The following is a 21426-nucleotide window of genomic DNA, read 5'->3' as shown; positions in this document are numbered from 1 at the left end:
ACTAGCCATTGTATAGAAGCAGCTTTATTTACGTGCAACACCTTGATTTAATACGTATGGATCCCTGTGGATGCCATATCAACCATCAACTACTATTACAAGCATTCTTCACCTGATTGACCGACAAAGAAAATGACCAAGAAAGATAGACGAAGAGCACGATGGGAAAGGAAGCACGTCAGCAAGCGATCCCAGGAGTTCTTTATATCGACATGTTGGATTTGCAATTGTTATGGATGGATGGACGGATGCAATCAAGCAGAGTGATAGGTGATCCTGAAATGTAGTTTTGGCTACTTGGTGACGTCGTCAGCAAAGAGGGATGGACCATGTTACATGATGGGTGCGGCTGAGATGACGATGGATTGGATGGTATACATAAGAGGGCTTATGTCTTTGATTGAAAGGCGGCTTGTTGCCATGGATGATATTGGAATGTTGAAGTCAAGACACGCACAGCAACTAATTTGAGATCGTGGATGAAGATGCTTATGACGGCAGCAACCAAGAATACAATGACACAACGATACCCGCTGATTTCATGTGATCCACTGATTGGTTTCTGAAGGAAAAGAGTGATAGAAAGGTGAAAGTTGCAAAGCGAGATTAGATCGACTATATTACTGTATCGAGACACTTTTGTTCCTTTTATCATGTACATTCATTAAAGCTTACTTGTTCATATACTGCTAGACCATAGACTGTGGCAATTCTCAGTGTACTGTATAGATGTTTAAATAGACGCTTGTATTTTCAAAGATAATAAATCCATAGTAATGATACCCAACAATAGTGCTTGCTACAGAAGATTGTTCCATTGTAAGCTCAACATTACGTTTACGAAAGAGTGAGCTCTGATACAATGTGATACGAGTACATACATGTGCTTTTCCCCTACGACAACCTTCAGCATGCGCTTGTATGTATAACTTTGCATAGGAACGTATCCTGGAGAGAATAAATACTCACCTCTCCTCATACTCTCTGTTGCATTGATCATTTTTGGCTGGTTAATCATACCATGGCTTTACTCGAAAAGAATCCCATGAGGTCTTTCATAGGCGGATCTTCTATAGGGGGAGGATCCGTTATGCACTTTCCGCCAATAAGAACTCTTCAAGCCCTGCCCTCAGCTTTGTTACACCAACAAGTCCCTCTGCATCTTTGGCTACTACATGACGATGACAAGCACCACTCATATAGCATCACGCTTACAGCATATGTAAAACATAAAGGCGTGCCTGTATCTCTAAACTTTACAATGAAACGTGGGGTTTTACATAATGGCTTCGGCTTGGCCAACAGCACCTTGGGTGCAAGTTTCACGTTGATCGTGGCCAATCCCAGATTTCGTAATGTCGCCACCAGCCAAACTGATCTGGGGGTCGACCTCTTCGACGACGACGACGACCAAAAAATATTTTTTGGGCTGTTTGCGACATTGAACACAAACTTTCACACAAGGTGCTGTTGGCCAAGCCGAGCCCATTGCTCTAATAAAAACCCTTAATACCATTTGTAAAGTTTGGAGATACAGGCACTCCCATAAGTAAGCGTGATGCTATATGGGAAGTGGTCTTTGTTCAATGTCAAGTTGCTGGACCCTGGCAGAGCAAAAGATGCAGAGGGACCTCTTTGTATAACTCAGCTACTTTGCATGACTGGAAGGATGGAAGGATGATACTGTATACTATTGACAATATCCCATACATTGCGAGCTAACAGCCATTTCCTCACAATTAGCAATGTTGCCCGTTCTATGACAGTGGAACGATGCTCCTGCTTCAGACATTCATTTCCATTATTGGATTATGTTGATCCGAGTTGATTTGACCGAGATACAGCCAAAGAGGGATTACATCAATCCACACATCTAACCATGCTCTATGTTGTTTAACTGAAGTATCCTGTATGAGCGTAGCTCAGCCAAATCAACTGGATCAACATAATCCAATCATGGAAATGAATGTTCGAAGCAGGAGAATCGCTCATGTCATAGAGTGGACAGTGGCTATTGTGAAGAAATGGCTGTTAGCTCGCAATGTACGGGCTTTTGTCAACAGTATAGTATCATCCTTCCATCCTTCCAGTCATGCAAAGTAGCTGAGTTATACAAAGAGGTCCCTCTGCATCTTTTGCTCTGCCAGGGTCCAGCAACTTGACATTGAACAAAGACCACTTCCTTACAAGCATCACGCTTACAAACATAAAGGTGCCTGTATCTCCAAACTTTAGCAATGAAACGGGGTTTTTATTAGAGCAATGGGCTCTCGGCTTGGCCAACAGCACCTTGTGTGAAAGTTTCGTGTTCAATGTCGCAAACAGCCCAAAAAATATTTTTGGTCGTCGTCGTCGTCGAAGAGGACGACCCAGATCCAGTTTGGCTGGTAGCGACATTGCGAAATCTGGGATTGGCAAGCTTGATCGTGAAACTTTCTACACAAGGTGTTGCTACCGCCGAGCACATTGCTCTAATAAAAACCACACGTTTCATTGTAAAGTTCGGAGATACAGGCACCTTTATGTTTGTAAGCGTGATGCTATTATGGAGAAGTATTCTCGGTTCATTGCCATGTAGCTAGACCTTGGAGAGCCAAAGATGCAGAAGGACCTCTTTGGGTAACTCAGCTAAAAAGTCAGGATTTCCCTTCAGGAACAATGCATGATGAAAATAACCCTCATTTTCATGCGTCATACATTGGCAGCTAATAGCCACTTTGTGCATTCCCAACTTTTGTGCATTCTATAGGTGGACGATGCTCCTGCTCAGACACCACTTCCATGGACAAAGTAGGTTGATCCGAGCTGATTTGGTTGAGTTATTCACACAAGGTTTCATCGGTTGAGCTACATCGAGCGTGCTTTATGTCCGGAGTGATGTAATCTCTCTTTGACCGCAGCCTGGGGCCAAATCAGCTCGGATCAACCTACTTTAATCATGGAAATGAATGTCTAGAGCAGGGGCATCGTCCGCATGCAGTGGATCTCGCAACAATGATGATTGGATAAAGTGGCCGTTAGCTAGCAATACATGCCTGTTCCTAGATGATCCATAAAGTAATTATACATTGACCCTTTCATTCATGCAAACGTAGCTGTGTTACACAACACGACCCTCTGCATCTTTTACCGTCAGGGTCCACCTACTTTACAATGAACAAAGACCACTTCTTCCTATAGCATCACGCTTACAACATAAAGGTGCCTGTATCTCCAAACTTGGCTATCGAAAACGTGGGTTTTTATTGTTGTTGGGCTCGGTCAGCTTCAACAGCATCTTGTGTGAAAGTTTCGCGTTCAATGTCGCAAACAGCCCAAAAAATATTTTTTGGTCGTCGTCGTCGAAGAGGTCGACCCCCAGATCCAGTTTGGCTGGTGGCGACATTGCGAAATCTGGGATTGGCCACGATGAACGTAAAACTTTCACACAAGGTGCTGTTGGCCAAGCCGAGCCCATTGCTCTAATAAAAACCCCACGTTTCATTGTAAAGTTTGGAGATACAGGCACCTTTATGTTTTACATATGCTGTAAGCGTGATGCTATATGAAAAGAGTTCTTTGTTCATTGTCAAGTAGTATGACTATAGCCAAAGATGCAGAGGGGCGTGTTTGTGTAACTTTCAGTCAACATAGGCGATGCATGGTACATGATACTTGTACACTATCACGAATACGTAGTTCCAAATGCCAGCCAATAACCCAGTCCTCCCTTTCTCCATTGTTGCCCAATCCAATGCATACGAACGCTTGTCCTGCTCCAGCTCATCATTTCCATCATTGAACTTTCTTGATCCGAGTGGATTTGACTGAACAACGCTCAAACACAGAAACATCATCCAATATCAGAAGAATCAAATGGGTAAGTTATTTGTAACCTGCCGGCTAACAGCCCATTCCTCCCATTCACCTTTGTTGCCCAAAACAACGGATGTGAACGATTGTCCTGCTCCAGACCATCATGCTCATCATTCAACTTTCTTGATCCGAGGGGATTTGACTGAACAACGCTCAAACACAGAAGTATCATCTAATATGAGAAAAATCATTTTGCAAAGTTATTTGTAAGCTGCCAGTTAATAGCCCACTCCTCCCATTCACCTTTGTTGTCCAGTCCAATGCATACGAACGATTGTCTTGCTCCAGCCCCGCATGCCCATCATTTAACTTTCATGATCCGAGGGGATTTGACTGAACAACGCTCGAACAAAGAAGTATCATTCAAGGCATCAGGAAAATCTATTTGACTTCCACTCCTTCCACTCCCACTTTATTTTCTCTTCCTCCCATTCTCAACGGTTGGCCCATTCAAGTATACAACTACCACCTGCGAACGATTGCCTTGCTTCAACCCACCATGTCAATCCTACGATTGTCTTGATCCGATTGTCATTGACTGAATGGCAAGTTCATGGGCGTGTACACTCCACTACAGCACCCGCGTTTCTTGACACTTCACGTTCCCTTGTACACTCTTCTATCACCACCAAACGTAACAGCATCCATTCCAGCAATTGCTATTAGCAAGGTCTTTACTATATTGTCTCCAACAGCGTTCTTTACTTGCAGCAACTTGCCTTACGGCCTTGTTCACGTGGACAGCAGATAGCCATTGTTTAGGAGCAGCTTTCTTTACGTGTATCAACTTGTTTCAATACAATCGAATTCCTATGATGGATATGGATATGGATATGGATATGGAAATGGGTACATGGAATGGAAGGGTCTGGACATGTGCAATACGTGGAAAAAGAGCGTTGTCAACTTGACCATTAAGCTTGGTGCATCATCCTGAACGATTGGGTGCATCCAATTCTCGTACTTCACATCATGTACACGTAGCAGCTACTATCATCATCCTTTATGCAACCTGTCAATCATGTACAGCCATCATCATCCAAATCCATGACTTGGCACGCCATGCATCATATAATTCGCCATCATGCACCTTTGCACAATGCTCACCCAAAGGATAGACATCTCCCCCACCCAATTGAAGCAATTCATTGTACACTTCTCAATCTATCTCTTGTGAATGATGTTGGGATTAAAGTATTACTTTCACGAGTACGAGAGATGCGTTGTCAACCATTTGTAACTGGAAGAGACCTTACTGAAGCATTGTATTATAGAATGACTTACGGTATAGCAAAGTGGAGAGGAAGATAAAGAGTCAGGTTGATTCATTGTATCTTGAACAAAGGTTGCGTTTGATAGTCTAATAGACCTCCCTTTTTTTGTGGGATGAGATCTTGTCGATATGCCGTAATACACGTTCCATTTTTTTATGATTTAGACCTTCTTTATTAGTATACAGCAGGAGGTACATTCACTTTACAATTGCTATGGCTACGATGATGTTGATTTTGGCTTGTTGTGAGGAGGGACACAGTATATAGCGATGTGCTTCTTGGCTTTCTTTCCACGAGATGACACTTGTTGTTGCTCCTCTTGTAACAACCCAAGCAAAGCATTTGATCGTTCTGGTCCAAGTTTCGAGAAATAAGATATCATTAACCTCTCTTCTTGATCTGATAGCAAAGGTCGTAGTATAGCACGCCGCTTTTGACCACTAGCCTTCCTCCATTTAACAAGTCTCGATTTTAGTTGAGTCGCAGCGAGCTCACGAAACATTCGACGTTGTCGGGTATCGCGTAAACCTTCAATGATTTGTAGCATAAACACGCGGATAGATTCGCCCAATTCGTTGTCATCATCGTCGCCCACTTGCAGGATAGATTCACACACCAAGCACAATGTCAATAACGATAACGCTTTCCTGGAAGCCATCTCGTCGTTGTAGAGTGGATAGAATACATCAACGACTACAACTTGATGTGCCGAAGCTTGTGGGTTTTCCATATCGTATTCTTCGAGAGGTTGATCTTCGCCATCATAAATCCCAGCCACGTTCTTGCTTGCATATGGGTCAGTGTACATGTCATCGCGCACGCTATTCAAACTTGGGTTCTGTGCATAATGGGGGAAGGGATCGGCCCAGCTGTGTATTCCCTGAATGATAAAGTTAGCTCAAATCATTGATGTATATCCCTATAACCTACCTGTAATATCCTCACAATGCAATTGACAAAGTATGCTTGAGACCCTTTTGATGCATCAGGAGGACACTTTTTCCCAAGTAGATTGGTGCAATAAAGCACTTTGTAAAAGATCTTCGCATCTATGATACCTTGTAAGAAATGGATTGTATCCAAAATGGTAATCATCCTTACCCCTTTTCGTAAGCATCTTGGCAAATGGGCTCAAAGCATCATTGGCATATGCAAAGTCGACAACCACGTGATGTGCATCAAATGAATCATAGAGGTGATCGAGAAAGTCGACTAGCAATTGTTCGTACTCGACGCTGACGCTGAGCGATAAGCTGGGGAAAAGGCTTTGGTAAAGATGGTGTGTCACGATCTTATCTTCCATCGGGTGTTGGTAGAGAGTCTTCAGATGGTGTTTCCACACATGCTTGGTCTAAGGAGCACAATTAGTTCCAATGATATTTGGTAGAAGATGGATCAACCCACCGAAAAAAGCTTCTCTATGAATAGTGGCGATAGCTTGCATGTATCAAATAATACATCCCAACATGTTTGGTGTGCGTGCGACATGGTTCCATAAAGGCGACAGGTGCCGTCGAGGGTATCAACCATGGGCTGAAGAGATCTCGGTATCGATAGTTTCGCTTTGGTGGGGTCATGTCGCTTTTGCAGCGTAAATTGAAAGTCGCTCCACAGCATACACGTCCTCCAATCTATGGATTGAATCATGTCAATGAAGCCCTTGCATAGGCATTCTTCATCGTGTTGCATGAATCACATACCATAATTCATTTCAAGTTGAGCGAATATTCCATTGACAACATCTTCGGAGGAAATGATATCGGTGCTTTGCATCAAAGAGTGTAATGTAGTTTGCAAGAGGTTGAATGCCATTTCCAATAGCTGTATCGAAGGTGCTGTTGATTGGTCTAGCGTATATCTGTTTTCCAGTACTTCTGTCAAAGCAAAGCATAAATCAACCGGTGCTGCATTGGATAAAATGGCTGACTTGATCACGTTGGCATCCCTGAATCTCTCGTGTTGCATCTTATCGCTTCCATAAAGGGCATCGAGTATGCGCAAACCCAATTCCATCATTGTCCACTGGTCATCTTTTGCTGAAAGTAATAGAGGAAGCTCATCAACAATGAAATCCGTAGAATCGAACAAGACATTTTGATCGGTCCGCACGTGATCTCGAGGAATAAGGATACCAGGGTATTCTTCAAAAGATGAATTCTAAACACAAAAATTAGCACTTTTCATTTGTAATGATGTTTGCTTTACCTACCGGGGAGCTGCAACACATTTTAAACAATGAAGCAATAGCAGATACATTGACACGTAAGAAATCCAATTCTGACTGTGATATCAGGGCTTGCAGATAGTGGCCAAGAAGCGTTGTACTCTTTCCATCATGCGAGATCCCTAACTTGGCGAGACCACCGAGTTGCCGTAATACTGGTATCATTGTCTTTTGCTTGTCTTGATTCACCACACATTGAGAAGCAATCTCGCTGATAACTTTGTAAGGCCAAAATATTGAAAGCTTCAGGCCATTAATAAGACACGGAAATCATTTGGCAACCGCCCACCTCACGTACCACTGTAAGACCTTTTGTAGCATGATCCCAGCTAACATGCTTGTTAGAGCACTGGTTGAGAAGTCTTGTAAGCTCGCCGTTAAAATCCAGCTCCTGGAATCCATTGAAGAGGTTGTATTCGACACCATGGTATAACGTCCTTTTAAAACTCATTATTGATATATCCTTAGCGGCGGTGCATTTACTTACATGTGCTGAAAGATATAATCCCGAATCGCCATCAGTTCATTCTTGTTGTCAATGCTCTCCAGCAATTTACGAAAGAAGCGGCATAGCTGCTCCATCTTTGTTTGCGTTAATACATGTCCAAAGGAATCGAAATAGCCACTACTTACTTTGACTTGCTCTTGCTTTTGTGCGGGTATCCGATATAGCGCCTTATAAAGGTTATGATAGCAATCAATAATCATATGATTATCCCGTATGATCGTCACAAAGACGTCCATGACATTGGGTTGTATCCATTCCCTGCGCAAGTAGATAAATAAACCATTTCTTCGCTGAGAGTATTTGATGGGTATTCACTTACTCAATCCAAAGATCAGTGTATTGCACCATCAACTTGAGAATAGATTGCCATGAAGGGTGCTGATCATGTAAAGCATTCAGGCATTGTTGTTTGCAATGTGATAAGGCGTCATCGCTTTGGGATAATGTCTGCTGAAGAGCATCGAACACGTGATCTGGTAGCATCTTGATATGATCCAAGCATTCCTTAATGGCTAATGATGGAAATGGACGTGACATTTCTTGCATACGCTCACACAAGAGGATGAATGCCATGGCGTGATCATTGTCTCTCCATTCTTCTTTGATGTTGGTGATACTATAAATCATCCTTGAATACTGCTGCCATCGCTCTACTGATAGATGCTTACGTTGTGTTTTGTTGGGTATTGACATGGATACGGCGTCGTTTATGCTGTAATTGGTTGTCAGGTGCTTTTGATGCAAAAGAACTGGGAAGACAAACGTCCTGGATCCTTAAAAGATAGATCTTGCGACTCGGCTTGCACGTTTTCAATTGCTCCGCAAGCAACTTCTGTAACTTGATGGACTCGTCTCCTGAAGAAACAAATTGGCCCGCTGTGATGAAAGCAATAGCATCCATGAAATCTCGGTCGTGTGCTATAGAATTGGCGATTCTCATATAGGGCACCAGAAAACGAGTAGCGTGCCGATCATCAGAGCCCATCATCTCTTGAAGTACTGCTAAAGCATCCTAAACAATGAATGAATGAGTCTACCTACACAAAGAGCTTACATGCTATTCAACTTACTTGATATGGTAATAGGTAAACATCTCCCATAATATGAATGAATAAATCATTGTCATCCATCAATGCCAAGAACTCTCTTGTCGTAATTCCACGTTCGAATCGTGATACAGAGAAATCAGATCGGCTAACTTCGTGTTACATATGCGTCAATAGCAGGGACATGTGATAAAAGGATGCAATCAACGTACCATCTTTAAAATGCCATGCACGAAATAAGACTCGACTTAACGCGACACGTGCTTCATGGGAGTGACCATAATATTTGAGCGTTGACCGGAAAGTATCTTGTAAGATATCCGTGGCAGCGTTGCTGGAATAAAGCGTACCGTTAGCGTTTGTGTCATACCTTTGTTGGCACTTTTATCCCACCTTGGTACCCGTGTCAAATACTCGAGTGCACCATCCAGATCAGCCTATCTATTACATTAGCCCATTTCATTCTCTGCTTGCATTGGTTAACTTGCCTGAAAGACAGCCTCCATGGCACTTGATCTCGAAAGTTGCATTGCTAAAAGAAGAGGACAACCGTCGTGAGACCCACTACTCCGCCTTTTCTCTTTTTTGATCATGGATCCCGTCATAGCATACGTACAAGCCAATGTGGACGCCATTCCGTTCAAGTCATTACAAGCAGACGAACCCGAGCCCAGCAATGAAGAAAAGATCGCAACTATGGCAAGAGTCGCCGAGGGAGACCCAGGTTTATTCCTTAGTCGATGGGGACAATATCTACCACGTGCCATTCTCGAATACTTTCAACCTCTACGCGGTATGTTATATAATCAAACGAGCTATGCTCTCTAAAAAGTAATGACGCTGAATGATCGATGTATGCAGATCTCGATTATGAAGTTGACTTTTATCTACAACAATTGATGGATGAGCCAAGCAAACCACAACAACGCATTGTCAGCAATCGTCGATATGAATACCTCAAACGACACCTTCGTGAATCCTCCTACTTTTCTGATGACTCTATGCAGCAACGTGAACCCGTCTTGTATGAGCAATACGTGGGGCAATATCAATCCGAGCAAGAAAAAACGATGCCATTTGCCAACGATGTTACCCTTGTGCAGCGTGTTCTTAGTAACATTGATCGGCATTATGCAAGTGAACAAGTCCGAAAACAGAAAATCATTGAAGAGGAACAATTTGAGGAGGAAGAAGAAAGCGAAGATGAAGAGGAGGATGTCCAAGATACACCAATGTCTGATGATCGTACTGGGGCCTTGCCTTCAAATCAACCAGCAGAAGATACTCAACATGAAGAAGCCGAGTTTCGGGAGAGTCAACGTCAGGAGCTGATACGTTTACTTGAAGAGCGGTTTTTGGCAGGGAAAGATGTAAGCAGTGACACCTAGCATCGATGTTCTGCAAATAGGTTATTGACTCTCTTTTCATTAGCCTGAATTTGATTACAGCAAAGTGGACATGAATGAGGTAAATACATAGTAGCGCTTGAATCATGTGATCAGGGTACTCAATATCCTCCGTATTTATTGTTATTAGGCTTATGATGATCTCACACAACAAGGCCAAGACATGGAAGATCGATATTTCGATGAAGAAGAACCTGGAATTGGTACATCGACACCACGCTCCACTGTGTACACTGGCGAACTTGATTATTAGTCATGCGTGTATAGCTCTTCTTTTATTCCAAAGTGTAATATAAACAACATGGATTCATTATTGAACACATCTTAGATTGACAACTGGATTAAAAGGTGGTGGTGATTGTTTATTGTTGTACTAGTAAATCGCCATTTTTTTACTCAAAGGTTTTTCGCCAAGTACCGCTTCGAGGCACTGCACCAAAGAGTTCTTCCGTTTCATCATTATAAGTATTGGCAGCCAACACATGAGGTGGAATCATGGGTCCTTTGTCATCCTCATCATCTGATGCACTATGGGTAGGTGATCCATCCTGCCTTAATAAAGACATGCGTCGACTGCTTCGAGTATCCAGAGATTGACCCACGAGTCCATCCAGCTGAGGACGATGGGTGGTACGGGTAACAGCGATTGACTTGCGACGTTGTTGATGTGGTGGGAATAGCAGGGATGCTTCCTGATCAGCAAGGGAAAATCGATCAAAGCTGACAAGGCTCTTTGCTTGTTGTTGTTGTTGTTGTTGATCGAGGCGGGTATTTTTCTGTACACTGCTTCTTACGTTTGTAGGATCTTGATCAGCAGGGTTGACGGCGTTCTCATTGAATGATCCTTGGGTAAATTTGGGTGTATGTTGCTCATAGCTGATAGCAATAGGTACTGATGTAGCATAGGCAGAAACAGATGTCGATAATGGATCTACAACAAAAAAGGTTAGATCTTGTAATTGATCATTGACAACATCCTTTTTCTTACCTTGATCATCCTCTTGTTCGATATGTATGTTTTCCTCCACTTCAAATCCTGGGATGTACTTGGTACTGGATCTTCGTTTGCTCCATGTGGGTGTTGATTTGCCTTTGCCCTTTTCATCTCCTTGCTTTTCCTCGGATACCATATCCTCATCCAATTCGAACATTCCTTCGCTATCCTCATCTGAAGAAAGTGGTTGATCTAATATTATAATACAATGAATACATGATTCACCATCATTCATCCTCCAAGGATATTTACCTTCATCATCTTGTGAAACGGGATGAAATTGTTTATCTCGAAGGCTGGATGAAATATGATGTTCGTCTAGAGCAAAGCTGGATGCACGAAGTGATGATGGTTTCACAAATGAACGGCTACCCGAACGAGCTGGTGATGCTGAAATCCCCATAGATGACGATGAGGGTTGTTGTTGCTGTTGTCGCATTCCATCATGTGCTTCAAATCGAACAAAACTCCTTGATAAAGATTCGGAAGTATCCTGATCGTGTCCTTTTTGTTGTTGTTCTTGCTCATGCACCGTCCTTGATACCTCCAACATTTTGTGCCATAAAAGTTGTCGATCGTATTTTGCCTTTGCAGAGGCACGTTCGAGTGCAGCCAATTGTTCCTGCCGATAGCGTTCAATGCGTGCGTCGGTTTCTGATTTCATCTGATTCAGCGATCGTTCCAATTGTTGGCTGAGTTGAGTATGCTGAGAATATAGCTCGCCTGGTACACTTGCTATAGAGAAAGAAATCATGCAGGGGAATCATATCGACGCATGAGTCATACTAGGTCACATAACACCCATTCACACACACTCACACACACCTTACAAGAGCATTTACCTTCATCATCAGCCGAGATTTCTGTTGCATCAGTGTATAACACAATACCAAAGTTGCTGGAATAATTGGTATGTTGCTTAAGCTTGTCAATGTCTTCACCATACTATGATCATACCCATTAGCTACCAGTTGACTCTTCCAAATGATACCTTCAATCGCTTACAATTGTTTCCCTGTGAATAATCACACGATCGCCTTGTCGATAAAGGTCTTGAGCATCCACAGGATAGACTATAGTGGGCTTGGTGGGTCGTTGTATGGAATAAACGTCACCAGTAGTGCAATTCAAGCAAGACACCGTCATCCAGTTGTCATCACGAGCTCTTGTTCGAATGAGCGTGTTGTATTCCTGTTTACACGCGATTAGAGAGTGAAGCCATAGGATCAGTTGGCATCAATATCTTACAGATTGTACACCACCCATGCCGAGCTCAAATTGCCAGCCTTCCAAATGAGGATCGCTTAGACGAATGAATGCTGCTGCCCGGTGAGCATCGTGACGATCTGAATAGTAGTTGTTTGCGAGGTGTAGACGGACATTTAGGCAGGCGCAGGAATAAACGACATGACCCGACATTGTTGAGCGGTTTGGTGGTGTATCAAGGTCAAGAGAGGAGGAGTATAAAAGATCAAATCCATGCGAGAGAGGATGACGCTGAACATGAAAAACATCCAACGCTATCTTTTTGATGAATTGCTTTCGTCATGAAGAGATCAACCATTTATTTATACACTTCCACATTACATAGTAGTTGTAGCTAATAGCTATGTCCATTCTTCGTCCCACCCCATATTGACAAAGAAGAGGATCATTGTTATAGTAATAGATCGGGTCCTCATTTTGTTATTGGATCCAAAGGCATGAATGACGCATCATTAACTATAAACCTTGTTCCCCCCCCACCCTCCTCCCCTGGTGGGTGAATGTTACTTTTTGGGGGGGTGTGGATGGAGGAGAAAGAGAGAGGAGGTGTACGTACGTGTACAATGTGTGGAGGGAAAAAGTGTGGGACCAATACATCAGCTGAACAAGCGGGGATGGCTAATAGCGTGTGAAGATCCAAGCAACCGTATCCATTAGTATTGATCCACAAATAGTCAAATGTCATTGGATTCATATCATACCTATATATTGCTACCCTTCTATGAGTGCACCTTTGTTGTAATAGTGGACTCAAACATGTGCATTCTGCGTCTTGATCATTATGAAACAAGTCTTTCATATGTAGACATTATAGTAATGCGTGGTGCCGTGAAGCCTATAGTGTCGGCCATGATCTGTGGCACGTAAAGTATTACCACGGTCCCAGAGACAAATACCAACCACAGTGAGCAAACCTGAGGGAGTACCCAGTATTTTCGGTAGAATCGCTTTCGATGACGATCTGACACGCATAATGTAGCGAGCAACGCCACGGGAACTGATAAGATTCCCACGGCCCCCATCCCTTTTTAGAGTAATCCTTTAGAAGGCTTCCAATCCTCACATTGTGATCGTTGTCTCTTTTTTTTTCTTTTCTTATCATGTTTAGACAAACCCGAGCCATTGCTTCCCGCTTTTATCGTGCACGCTATCTCTCGACTTTTGAGAGACATCGTGACACCTTTGATCGTCTTGGTATCTCCAAAGCTGGTAACAAGGGCGTTTTCGATGGTGAATGGAAAGGCTCTGGTTCCATCATCCCTGCTGTAAACCCGGTTAACAATGAAGTCATTGCTGAAGTTGTCTCGGTAATATACAAATCATAGCGTTGATTACGTATGGTATCATTTATTTCTAATTATCTAAACGTCGTGGCATCAACAACAGGGATCCACAAATGACTTGGATGTTGCCTTGGACCGTGTTAGTGAGGCTCAAAAGCAATGGCGTGAGGTAGGGTATCCTATTTTCATACATACGTTGTATACATCTTTACTTATCAATGTCCTACAGTTGACTGTTCCCAAGCGTGGTCAGGTGTTGTTGGCTATGCGTGATGCCTTGGTCAAGAACCTCGAGCCACTTGGAAAGGTGGTGTCGCTTGAAATGGGTAAGCAAACCAAAAGAATGGCCAACATCATATATACATACTTATATCAATATTAGGCAAGATTCTCCCCGAAGGTATTGGTGAGATCCAAGAGTACGTTGATATCCTTGAATATGCTCTTGGTCTTTCTCGTATGTTGAATGGTCAGGTGATTCCATCTGAGCGCCCTGGACATTACATGCTTGAGACATGGAACCCTCTTGGTACTGTGGGTGTCATTAGTGCATTCAACTTCCCAGGTAAGCCCATTACTTTTATACAACAAATGATCTATTAACATGAAAAAAATAGTGGCCGTCTATGGATGGAACAGTGCTATTGCATTGGTTGCAGGCAATGGTGTGCTATGGAAGCCTGCTCCTACTACACCTTTGTGCTCTATTGCTATTACTCGTCTCTTAGAAAAGACATTGCGTGAACATCAACTTCCACCTGCTTTGTGTTCTCTTGTCACTGGTGGCAACGAAGTTGGCAGTGCTCTTGCATCTGATCCACGTGCTGATTTGGTATCATTCACCGGTTCTACCAAAGTGGGCCGCGAAGTTGGCAAGGTTGTTCAAGGTCGCTTTGGCAAATCCATTCTCGAATTGGGTGGCAACAATGCATTGATTGTCATGGATGATTGTGATATTGACTTGGCTGCACGTGCTATTTTGTTTGCTGCTGTCGGCACTGCTGGTCAGCGCTGTACAACCACGCGTCGTTTGATTGTGCATGAGTCCGTTTATGACAAGTTGATGGACAAATTGGTCAAGGCTTACAGCCAAGTTAAGATTGGTGATCCTCTCGAGGCCGGTGTCTTGTGTGGTCCATTGCATACCTCAGCTGCTGTCGAAGCCTATAAGGATACCCTTGAAAAGGTCAAACAAGAAGGTGGTGAAATCTTGTATGGTGGCGAAGCTCTTGGTGGCAACTTTGTTAAGCCCACGTTGACCCGTGTTAAGCCTGACATGCAAGTCGTTCAAAACGAAGCCTTTGTACCTATTCTCCACACAATGACTTTCAAGGTAAAAGAGACGTGGAATCATTGAATTGTATAGGATTGCTTTTTTATTTACAACATCATTTTCTATCATAGACTCTCGATGAAGCTATTAGCATCAACAACAATGTTGCTCAAGGTTTGTCAAGCTCACTCTTCACCAACAAGCCTGAGAACATCTTCAAGTGGATTGGTCCTTCTGGCTCTGATTGTGGTATCATCAACGTCAATATCCCTACCAATGGTGCTGAGATTGGTGGTGCTTTTGGTGGTGAGAAGGCAACTGGTGGTGGCCGTGAGAGTGGTAGTGATGCTTGGAAACAATACTGCCGACGAGGCACTTGGTAAGTTTGTGTGTTAAAATAGCATGATCATCCCACGTCTAATAAGGCTTTGTTTAGCACCATCAACTACTCTGGGGCCCTTCCTCTCGCACAGGGTATTTCTTTCGAGTAAAGGTACCATGACCGATATCATAAGCTTTGATTTCCAAATAAAACGTTCAATCCTCCATCCACCCACCATCCATGACACAATGCAATAATAGCGTGATGATACCAAACGAAATAATCATTCTACATGAGGGATGCTGAAAATGTTGTTTCACCTTTTATTCAAAGCGATGGTTGCATTTAAAAGAGCTCAGCGTTGGTGGGGAACTCGAAAACAACAGCCTTGCCAGTGAGCTTCTTGTAAACGGCAGAGAAAGTGTCGAGCTTGTACTCCAAAGAAGTAGCATCCTTAGGATCCAAGAAACTAAAAAAGAAAAGGATGCCATATCAATCTCATTGTTCCCAAATAGAATCCCAATGCCATTTTATACTTACGCCTTGATGGTCTTGGAGCCATCAACTGCAACGCGAGTGCGCTTGCCAACGAGTTCGGAAGGATAAGCAAGATCCTCCAAGATGGCATCGTGAACAGCGGTCAAAGTGCGAGATCTAGGACGGGGCTGCTTGGGGTTGGAACGACGGCTGGGCTTGGCAAGAACACGACGTTGGCCGACAAAGACGACATGACGATCAGAGAACTTCTTCTCCAACTCACGGGTGAGTCTAATTCATTCCATTCATATTAGCTATTACTCTTTCCATCCATTCTTTGTCGAGTCTATTTACCTTTGTTGGATCTTGTGGAAAGCCTTAAGCTGAGGAACAGGGACAAAGATGACAATGGCCTTCTTGCCACCACCAATCTCGACCTAAAGCCATCATCCAATACCATTTTAGTATACATTTTTTCTTCCATATTCGAGGAGGAGGAGGTGTTGTTGTCATGTCGCGTTGGATAAAAAGGGGGGGTTGTCGAATTACCTCCTTGGCGGCAGTGATGCTGAGAGGACGCAATTCCTTCTTCAAGTCGGCGACATTGTTCTCCAAGTCGACAAGAGCTTGGGCGATGCTAAGCTCGAATTCGTCGGTGGGTTTAGCTCCAGCGAGCTTGGTGATCTTGTGCGAAGCCATTGTCAATCTAGAATGCAAGGGAAAGGAAAGAAAATAAAATCAGCTCATTGTTCTCGTTGATATCGTTATCCATTCATCCATCTATTCATCCATCCATCCACTCATTCTCTTGTTGATACATCCACTCTTCCCCATTCTAATACCCTATGATACTTACTGCTACCACAGAAAAAAGAGGGCGTACACAGTTTGCTCGAATGCGACGTTTAGCCCATCGGACGAGCACCGCACAAATCCCGTTTACCAAATTTGGAAGGTCGCCCTAGCAACATCCCAACTTGTCACCCACCCCATCTTTATATTTCATGCAATGCACTACATATAAAGTTACTTGTCAAATATTGATTTTATTAGTTTGGTTGATTCTATGCAATGTATTACCACGAACACGACGATCTTCCATACATACATCTAATATCCAGGCAACCATCCAACACATAGACAAGAGTTAAATGAATTTACAGGCTGTGAAAGGAAAACAAGTTTATTGCTTTTTTTATGATACGTGTGGGTGTGTGGGTGCGTGTTGTGTGTGTACAGCAGTTTATAGCGTGAACTTTTGAGCCGACTTTGCGGCCGACTCACCATGGGGAGTGAATTCGAGATTGAGATTGGATGGGATATCCAAGAACTCCTTGATTTGACGGCTACATAGATATATCGAATACCCAATTGTTAGCGAGATCCCCCATTTTTTATCCATTCCATTGCATAACATACCCGAGAGTTTCAGTGGTTTCGTTTCTATCCGAGCTTCGAATCCACAATGCCAATCTGAAAAAGACCTTACGAACCGAGATGACAGCACCACAGATCTCATGCTCATGGGCAAATTGCTCACCAATCATGGCCAATAACTACCGATACAATCATGCACTTTGTCAGCCCACATGATATCCCCTATCACACATCATGATGATGATGATGAACTCACCATATCGAGCCAATACTTGTTGATAGTCTCACCGGTACGGTTCCGGGGGAATTGGATGCTGAATTTGCCACCTTCTGCGTTGGCAGGATCTTCCCACTCTGGTCGAATACCCTTCTTGAAAAAGTGATAGTTGGAGTTGGATTCGAGATGGTTGACTTTGGCAATGTTGTTGTAAACGCTATATAAAGAGTCGATGGGTCAGCGATGATCGTTCTCTCGCGCGTATGTGTATGTGTATTCGTACCCCCAAAAGTCTTCGACGGTTTCAACAGTGACGATTTCCTTAAGGTTTTGAGACCAAGAAGCAGCATTGGCTTTCTTGTGAGGGTTGTCAAACCACAAAGTCCAGGAATTGTGAAGAGGATGCTTGACATTATAGTTGATACGATCGTGGAATACAGTCGTTACGGGTTGTTCTTGACCGCTTTCAGTGGCGTTGGTGTTTTCAGCAGCATTGTCGATGGAAGCGTCGTCGGTGGGCTTCTCTTGGGTGGCGACCGGCTTTTCTTCGGTTGGGCGTGTATCGACGTCGGCCATATTGAACAACTTAACAAGAGGGCTTCTAATGGTACCAGTTCTTGTCAGCTGAAAAACGCTCACCAAAACAATTTGTGACGTTGCTGGCTCACACTGAGTATGCGAATCCTACCTTCTTTTGCTCTTTTCTGAATACATCCAACTTTTTTATTATACCTTATCTTTTCATTGTTCTTGAATTGGTTTCATTGTCATATGTGTATGCTTGTATATATGGGTCATTGTATATATTGAACACACGCTAGCCTTCCGCAGCTGGCAAGAAATTTGTCTTCTGCTCCCTCCATCACATCCTATTTCTTTCTTTCTTTCATACACAGGCACACGTAGCCACCCATTCCATATCCATCATCATCTATCCACAGGTCTTTTATAGAATAAAAATGGGTTCAAAGTAGTCATGTACGGGGGGATGCGGGATTAAAAGTGATATCCGTCAACTATAGCGACAGCTACGACAATCAAAATGACGATAATGAAATAGGTCTCTTATGGGTAATAGCCCTTAACACCATATCTTCTTTATGCGTGTATGTATATGTGTATGTGTATGTGTGTGTACATGTATGTGTGCATGTATGTATGAGATTAGAATGGGGCTGTCGAGTCACGCGGAAAAGCAATATGCACGCACGCGTAGCAGGCGGGTATCTTTCTTCTTATAGTGGTCTCTTTCTCCTTCCCTCTTTATCAACCCTACTCCAATGAGCAACACCAGCAGTGAAGACTTTGAAAAGGTCGACCCATCGTCACGTTCAACTACTGAAGACAGCAATGACAAGGATCAATGGCAGTCAGAGACTGAAGACAAGCACAATGTATGCAATCGACTTCATGAACAACACGAGTATGCGATCTAACACGACACAGGAAACAGATTTGCTGACCGAGCGCATGTCCAAAGCAGCTGCCAATGCACCCAAGAACAAGCGCGAGGTATGTGATACATTGATAGAAGGAGAATTGAATGGGGTTGAATTGATCATATGTCTTGCTAGTTTTATCTCGCATCGCATGCCATCTTCGTCCAAGTGGAACGGCTCCGAAAACAACTACGCAACAAGAGCAGCAACACATCTCTTCCATCGACTTTTCAACTTTCGAGAAACGAGTATGCATTTCTTGAAAGATGACAATGAAGCCATGTTTAACTTGACAATGATAGGAAATCAGCATTGGCAAATTATGCTAAAGATTACACGAGCCTTGTATATGCATACCTTGATCATGTGACCAACGCAAGTAACAGCATTCCATCACAAACGCTATACACCGATCTAACGTATTCTATGTAGGCCAGCGATGATTCTGAAGACAAAGACCATATCCAAAACTTGGCTCGTTTGCTGGATCTCACTGAGCGGGTTTGCTTTTCTCAAGAGGATGGTGACAGCATGATTTCGGAATTGCGTGATTGGTTAAACTTCAATTGGCCACTAGGTAAGATCCAAAGCCACTAGACGATGCATTACAATTTCTGAGAGATCCATCCACTATAGATGTATCAGATGCTTGTGGGACCGACACAGTACAACGCGACCCTGATGATGACGAATTGGTTATTGTTGAGCACTCGGATATCAGCAACAAATCAGATGAGCATATGGAAGGACGTAAAAAGGATCAATGGCATTCGATTCAACGGTATGTAAATACCCTTTTTTTCAAGAGTATTCTCTAAATCATGTCATCATAGGTTATTACTGCGTGGCAACATCAAACAAGCAATTTATCTGCTAGAATCACAAATGCCAAAATGCACATCCTCGACGCAAGGACACCTTGTACGATTTATCAGCTTACTGAAAGCAATGCCATGTATATCAACACAAGCGACACTTCGACAAGAAACAGCATGGTCAGAATGGATCAGCAAACGAAAGATGGAACATGAGGAGTTTATGCGATTGAAAACGGACGACGACGATCAAATCGATACATTGTACAACATCATTCATGGCGACAAAGACACAATCACACAAACGGGCATATTGCTGGAGAGCTTTATTGGCACGATGATCTATTGCGACCCTTTTCAGAACGCCAAACAGCTTGGTGACCTTGCCAACCTAGTCAATGCACGCGTTGATTGCGACAATGTCACAGCAGCATCATTCTATATACTCACACACAATTGGGACCATGCATTGATTTCCTACGATGATTATTGGCTTCAGACTCATTTGGGACATTTGCTTATCACGGGCGGGCTTCTGGATCATGGTGATGATTCCCAAGATACCATTTTGGCCGAGATGGACCAAGAAAGTTGCACCGGCCCTGTACAATCCATCACCCATGTATTTGCCCAGATGATTACCACAGAGTATGACATGTGGTCAGAAGCAATCGATTACATTGAATCATGTGATGTGAACCGAGAATATTGGGCAGCAAATGTGAGTTGAAGGTAGTGATATCTCATGATGAGATTATTAATGTTTACCGGACTTAGATTTTGGACAAGCGAACCATGTCATCGGATGTTCCACACTTGAAGGAAATGATCGAATATTGCAAGGACCGTGATCTTTCAAGATCCCGAAGGATTATGGATGTGGTATGTAGTAGGGATATTGTGAGTAGCATTCTCCCGTTTACTGATCATCTGCTGCTATGTAGAAAATCGCCAAAAAGTACGACGAAGATGGCGACCAAAGCAACGCAATCATTCATTACGCTCTTGCTAAGGATATTGTGGCAGTGGATCAGGTAGCTGAACGTATACTGAAACGATATCTCAAAGAAGGTAAGTGAGCATCTTGGTATCAATGGGGCATAGAATGACCCTTTTGGGTATAGGGATCCTGGACCCCGTTTCTCGTGCGGGCGGTGCTATCAAGGCTACGATGATGCAAAGCAAACACTATGCGTTCTTGGTCGAATACACACATTTAAAAGATCTACTTGAGGTTCGTCGTTGATCAACAAAAAGATATCCTATTCATTGATCTAACTATTGTCATAGGACAAAAAATACAATGATGCTGCTCTTCTATCCAAACAACTGCTACAGTCACCTGATGTGCCAAAGGGCTATGAAATGCGTCTTCTGCTTGATTTATTGCCTGTTCTTGAAGGTAGGATGAGTTATTGGTATACCGTATTGTTAGAGCTGCGTACTTAACTTGTTGTTTTAGCTTCCAATGATGTTGTGATCTTCGATGAAAAGGATACGTTGAACTTAATACGCCTGTTACAGCACATTTCTCACCAAGACCCCTCATCCTCAGCACGTTTGAAGCAATGTTTATCTATGAATTTGGCCAATGCATTATTAGCTAGTAGCTAGCCCTAATGTATGCTTCTATTAAAGTATGACGATCAA

The 21426-nt window shown here is 43.1% G+C and overlaps 7 protein-coding genes across 7 annotated transcripts; 3 read left to right on the top strand and 4 right to left on the bottom strand.

Annotated features, from left to right (window-relative positions):
* Positions 1 to 5346: 5346 nt before the first annotated feature.
* Positions 5347 to 9437, bottom strand: O0I10_007978 (uncharacterized protein; the record flags this gene model as incomplete). The annotated part of the gene is made up of 15 exons (XM_058487985.1): positions 5347 to 6009; positions 6060 to 6178; positions 6231 to 6480; positions 6534 to 6760; positions 6830 to 7286; positions 7339 to 7596; positions 7652 to 7790; positions 7841 to 7935; positions 7987 to 8119; positions 8181 to 8477; positions 8530 to 8873; positions 8932 to 9059; positions 9120 to 9241; positions 9301 to 9344; positions 9405 to 9437. The coding sequence occupies 15 exons, from the start codon at positions 9435 to 9437 to the stop codon at positions 5347 to 5349; spliced, it is 3309 nt and encodes a 1102-aa protein (XP_058341323.1).
* Positions 9438 to 9498: 61 nt separating this feature from the next.
* O0I10_007977 (uncharacterized protein) lies at positions 9499 to 10566 on the top strand (the record flags this gene model as incomplete). Its single annotated transcript, XM_058487984.1, has 4 exons — positions 9499 to 9700; positions 9769 to 10277; positions 10339 to 10374; positions 10444 to 10566. 4 exons carry the CDS (start codon positions 9499 to 9501, stop codon positions 10564 to 10566), a joined length of 870 nt encoding a protein of 289 aa, XP_058341322.1.
* Positions 10567 to 10705: 139 nt separating this feature from the next.
* On the bottom strand, positions 10706 to 12726 carry O0I10_007976 (uncharacterized protein; the record flags this gene model as incomplete). Its single annotated transcript, XM_058487983.1, has 6 exons — positions 10706 to 11244; positions 11302 to 11499; positions 11560 to 12042; positions 12150 to 12252; positions 12313 to 12498; positions 12556 to 12726. 6 exons carry the CDS (start codon positions 12724 to 12726, stop codon positions 10706 to 10708), a joined length of 1680 nt encoding a protein of 559 aa, XP_058341321.1.
* A 947-nt stretch (positions 12727 to 13673) lies between these two features.
* Positions 13674 to 15620, top strand: O0I10_007975 (uncharacterized protein; the record flags this gene model as incomplete). Its single annotated transcript, XM_058487982.1, has 7 exons — positions 13674 to 13880; positions 13960 to 14025; positions 14086 to 14182; positions 14239 to 14421; positions 14474 to 15189; positions 15261 to 15508; positions 15566 to 15620. 7 exons carry the CDS (start codon positions 13674 to 13676, stop codon positions 15618 to 15620), a joined length of 1572 nt encoding a protein of 523 aa, XP_058341320.1.
* Positions 15621 to 15796: 176 nt separating this feature from the next.
* Positions 15797 to 16627, bottom strand: O0I10_007974 (uncharacterized protein; the record flags this gene model as incomplete). Its single annotated transcript, XM_058487981.1, has 4 exons — positions 15797 to 15920; positions 15992 to 16219; positions 16283 to 16365; positions 16478 to 16627. 4 exons carry the CDS (start codon positions 16625 to 16627, stop codon positions 15797 to 15799), a joined length of 585 nt encoding a protein of 194 aa, XP_058341319.1.
* A 544-nt stretch (positions 16628 to 17171) lies between these two features.
* On the bottom strand, positions 17172 to 18098 carry O0I10_007973 (uncharacterized protein; the record flags this gene model as incomplete). The annotated part of the gene is made up of 4 exons (XM_058487980.1): positions 17172 to 17274; positions 17348 to 17484; positions 17562 to 17739; positions 17806 to 18098. The coding sequence occupies 4 exons, from the start codon at positions 18096 to 18098 to the stop codon at positions 17172 to 17174; spliced, it is 711 nt and encodes a 236-aa protein (XP_058341318.1).
* A 704-nt stretch (positions 18099 to 18802) lies between these two features.
* Positions 18803 to 21390, top strand: O0I10_007972 (uncharacterized protein; the record flags this gene model as incomplete). The annotated part of the gene is made up of 12 exons (XM_058487979.1): positions 18803 to 18916; positions 18969 to 19034; positions 19097 to 19209; positions 19264 to 19336; positions 19394 to 19538; positions 19598 to 19742; positions 19795 to 20497; positions 20554 to 20658; positions 20721 to 20847; positions 20901 to 21010; positions 21067 to 21178; positions 21239 to 21390. 12 exons carry the CDS (start codon positions 18803 to 18805, stop codon positions 21388 to 21390), a joined length of 1965 nt encoding a protein of 654 aa, XP_058341317.1.
* Positions 21391 to 21426: the final 36 nt, after the last annotated feature.

Source organism: Lichtheimia ornata, assembly GCF_029851405.1.
Source record: "Lichtheimia ornata isolate CBS 291.66 chromosome Unknown scaffold00040, whole genome shotgun sequence".
Lineage (NCBI taxonomy): Eukaryota > Fungi > Mucoromycota > Mucoromycetes > Mucorales > Lichtheimiaceae > Lichtheimia > Lichtheimia ornata.
This window is presented reverse-complemented; position numbering and strand designations above follow the sequence as displayed.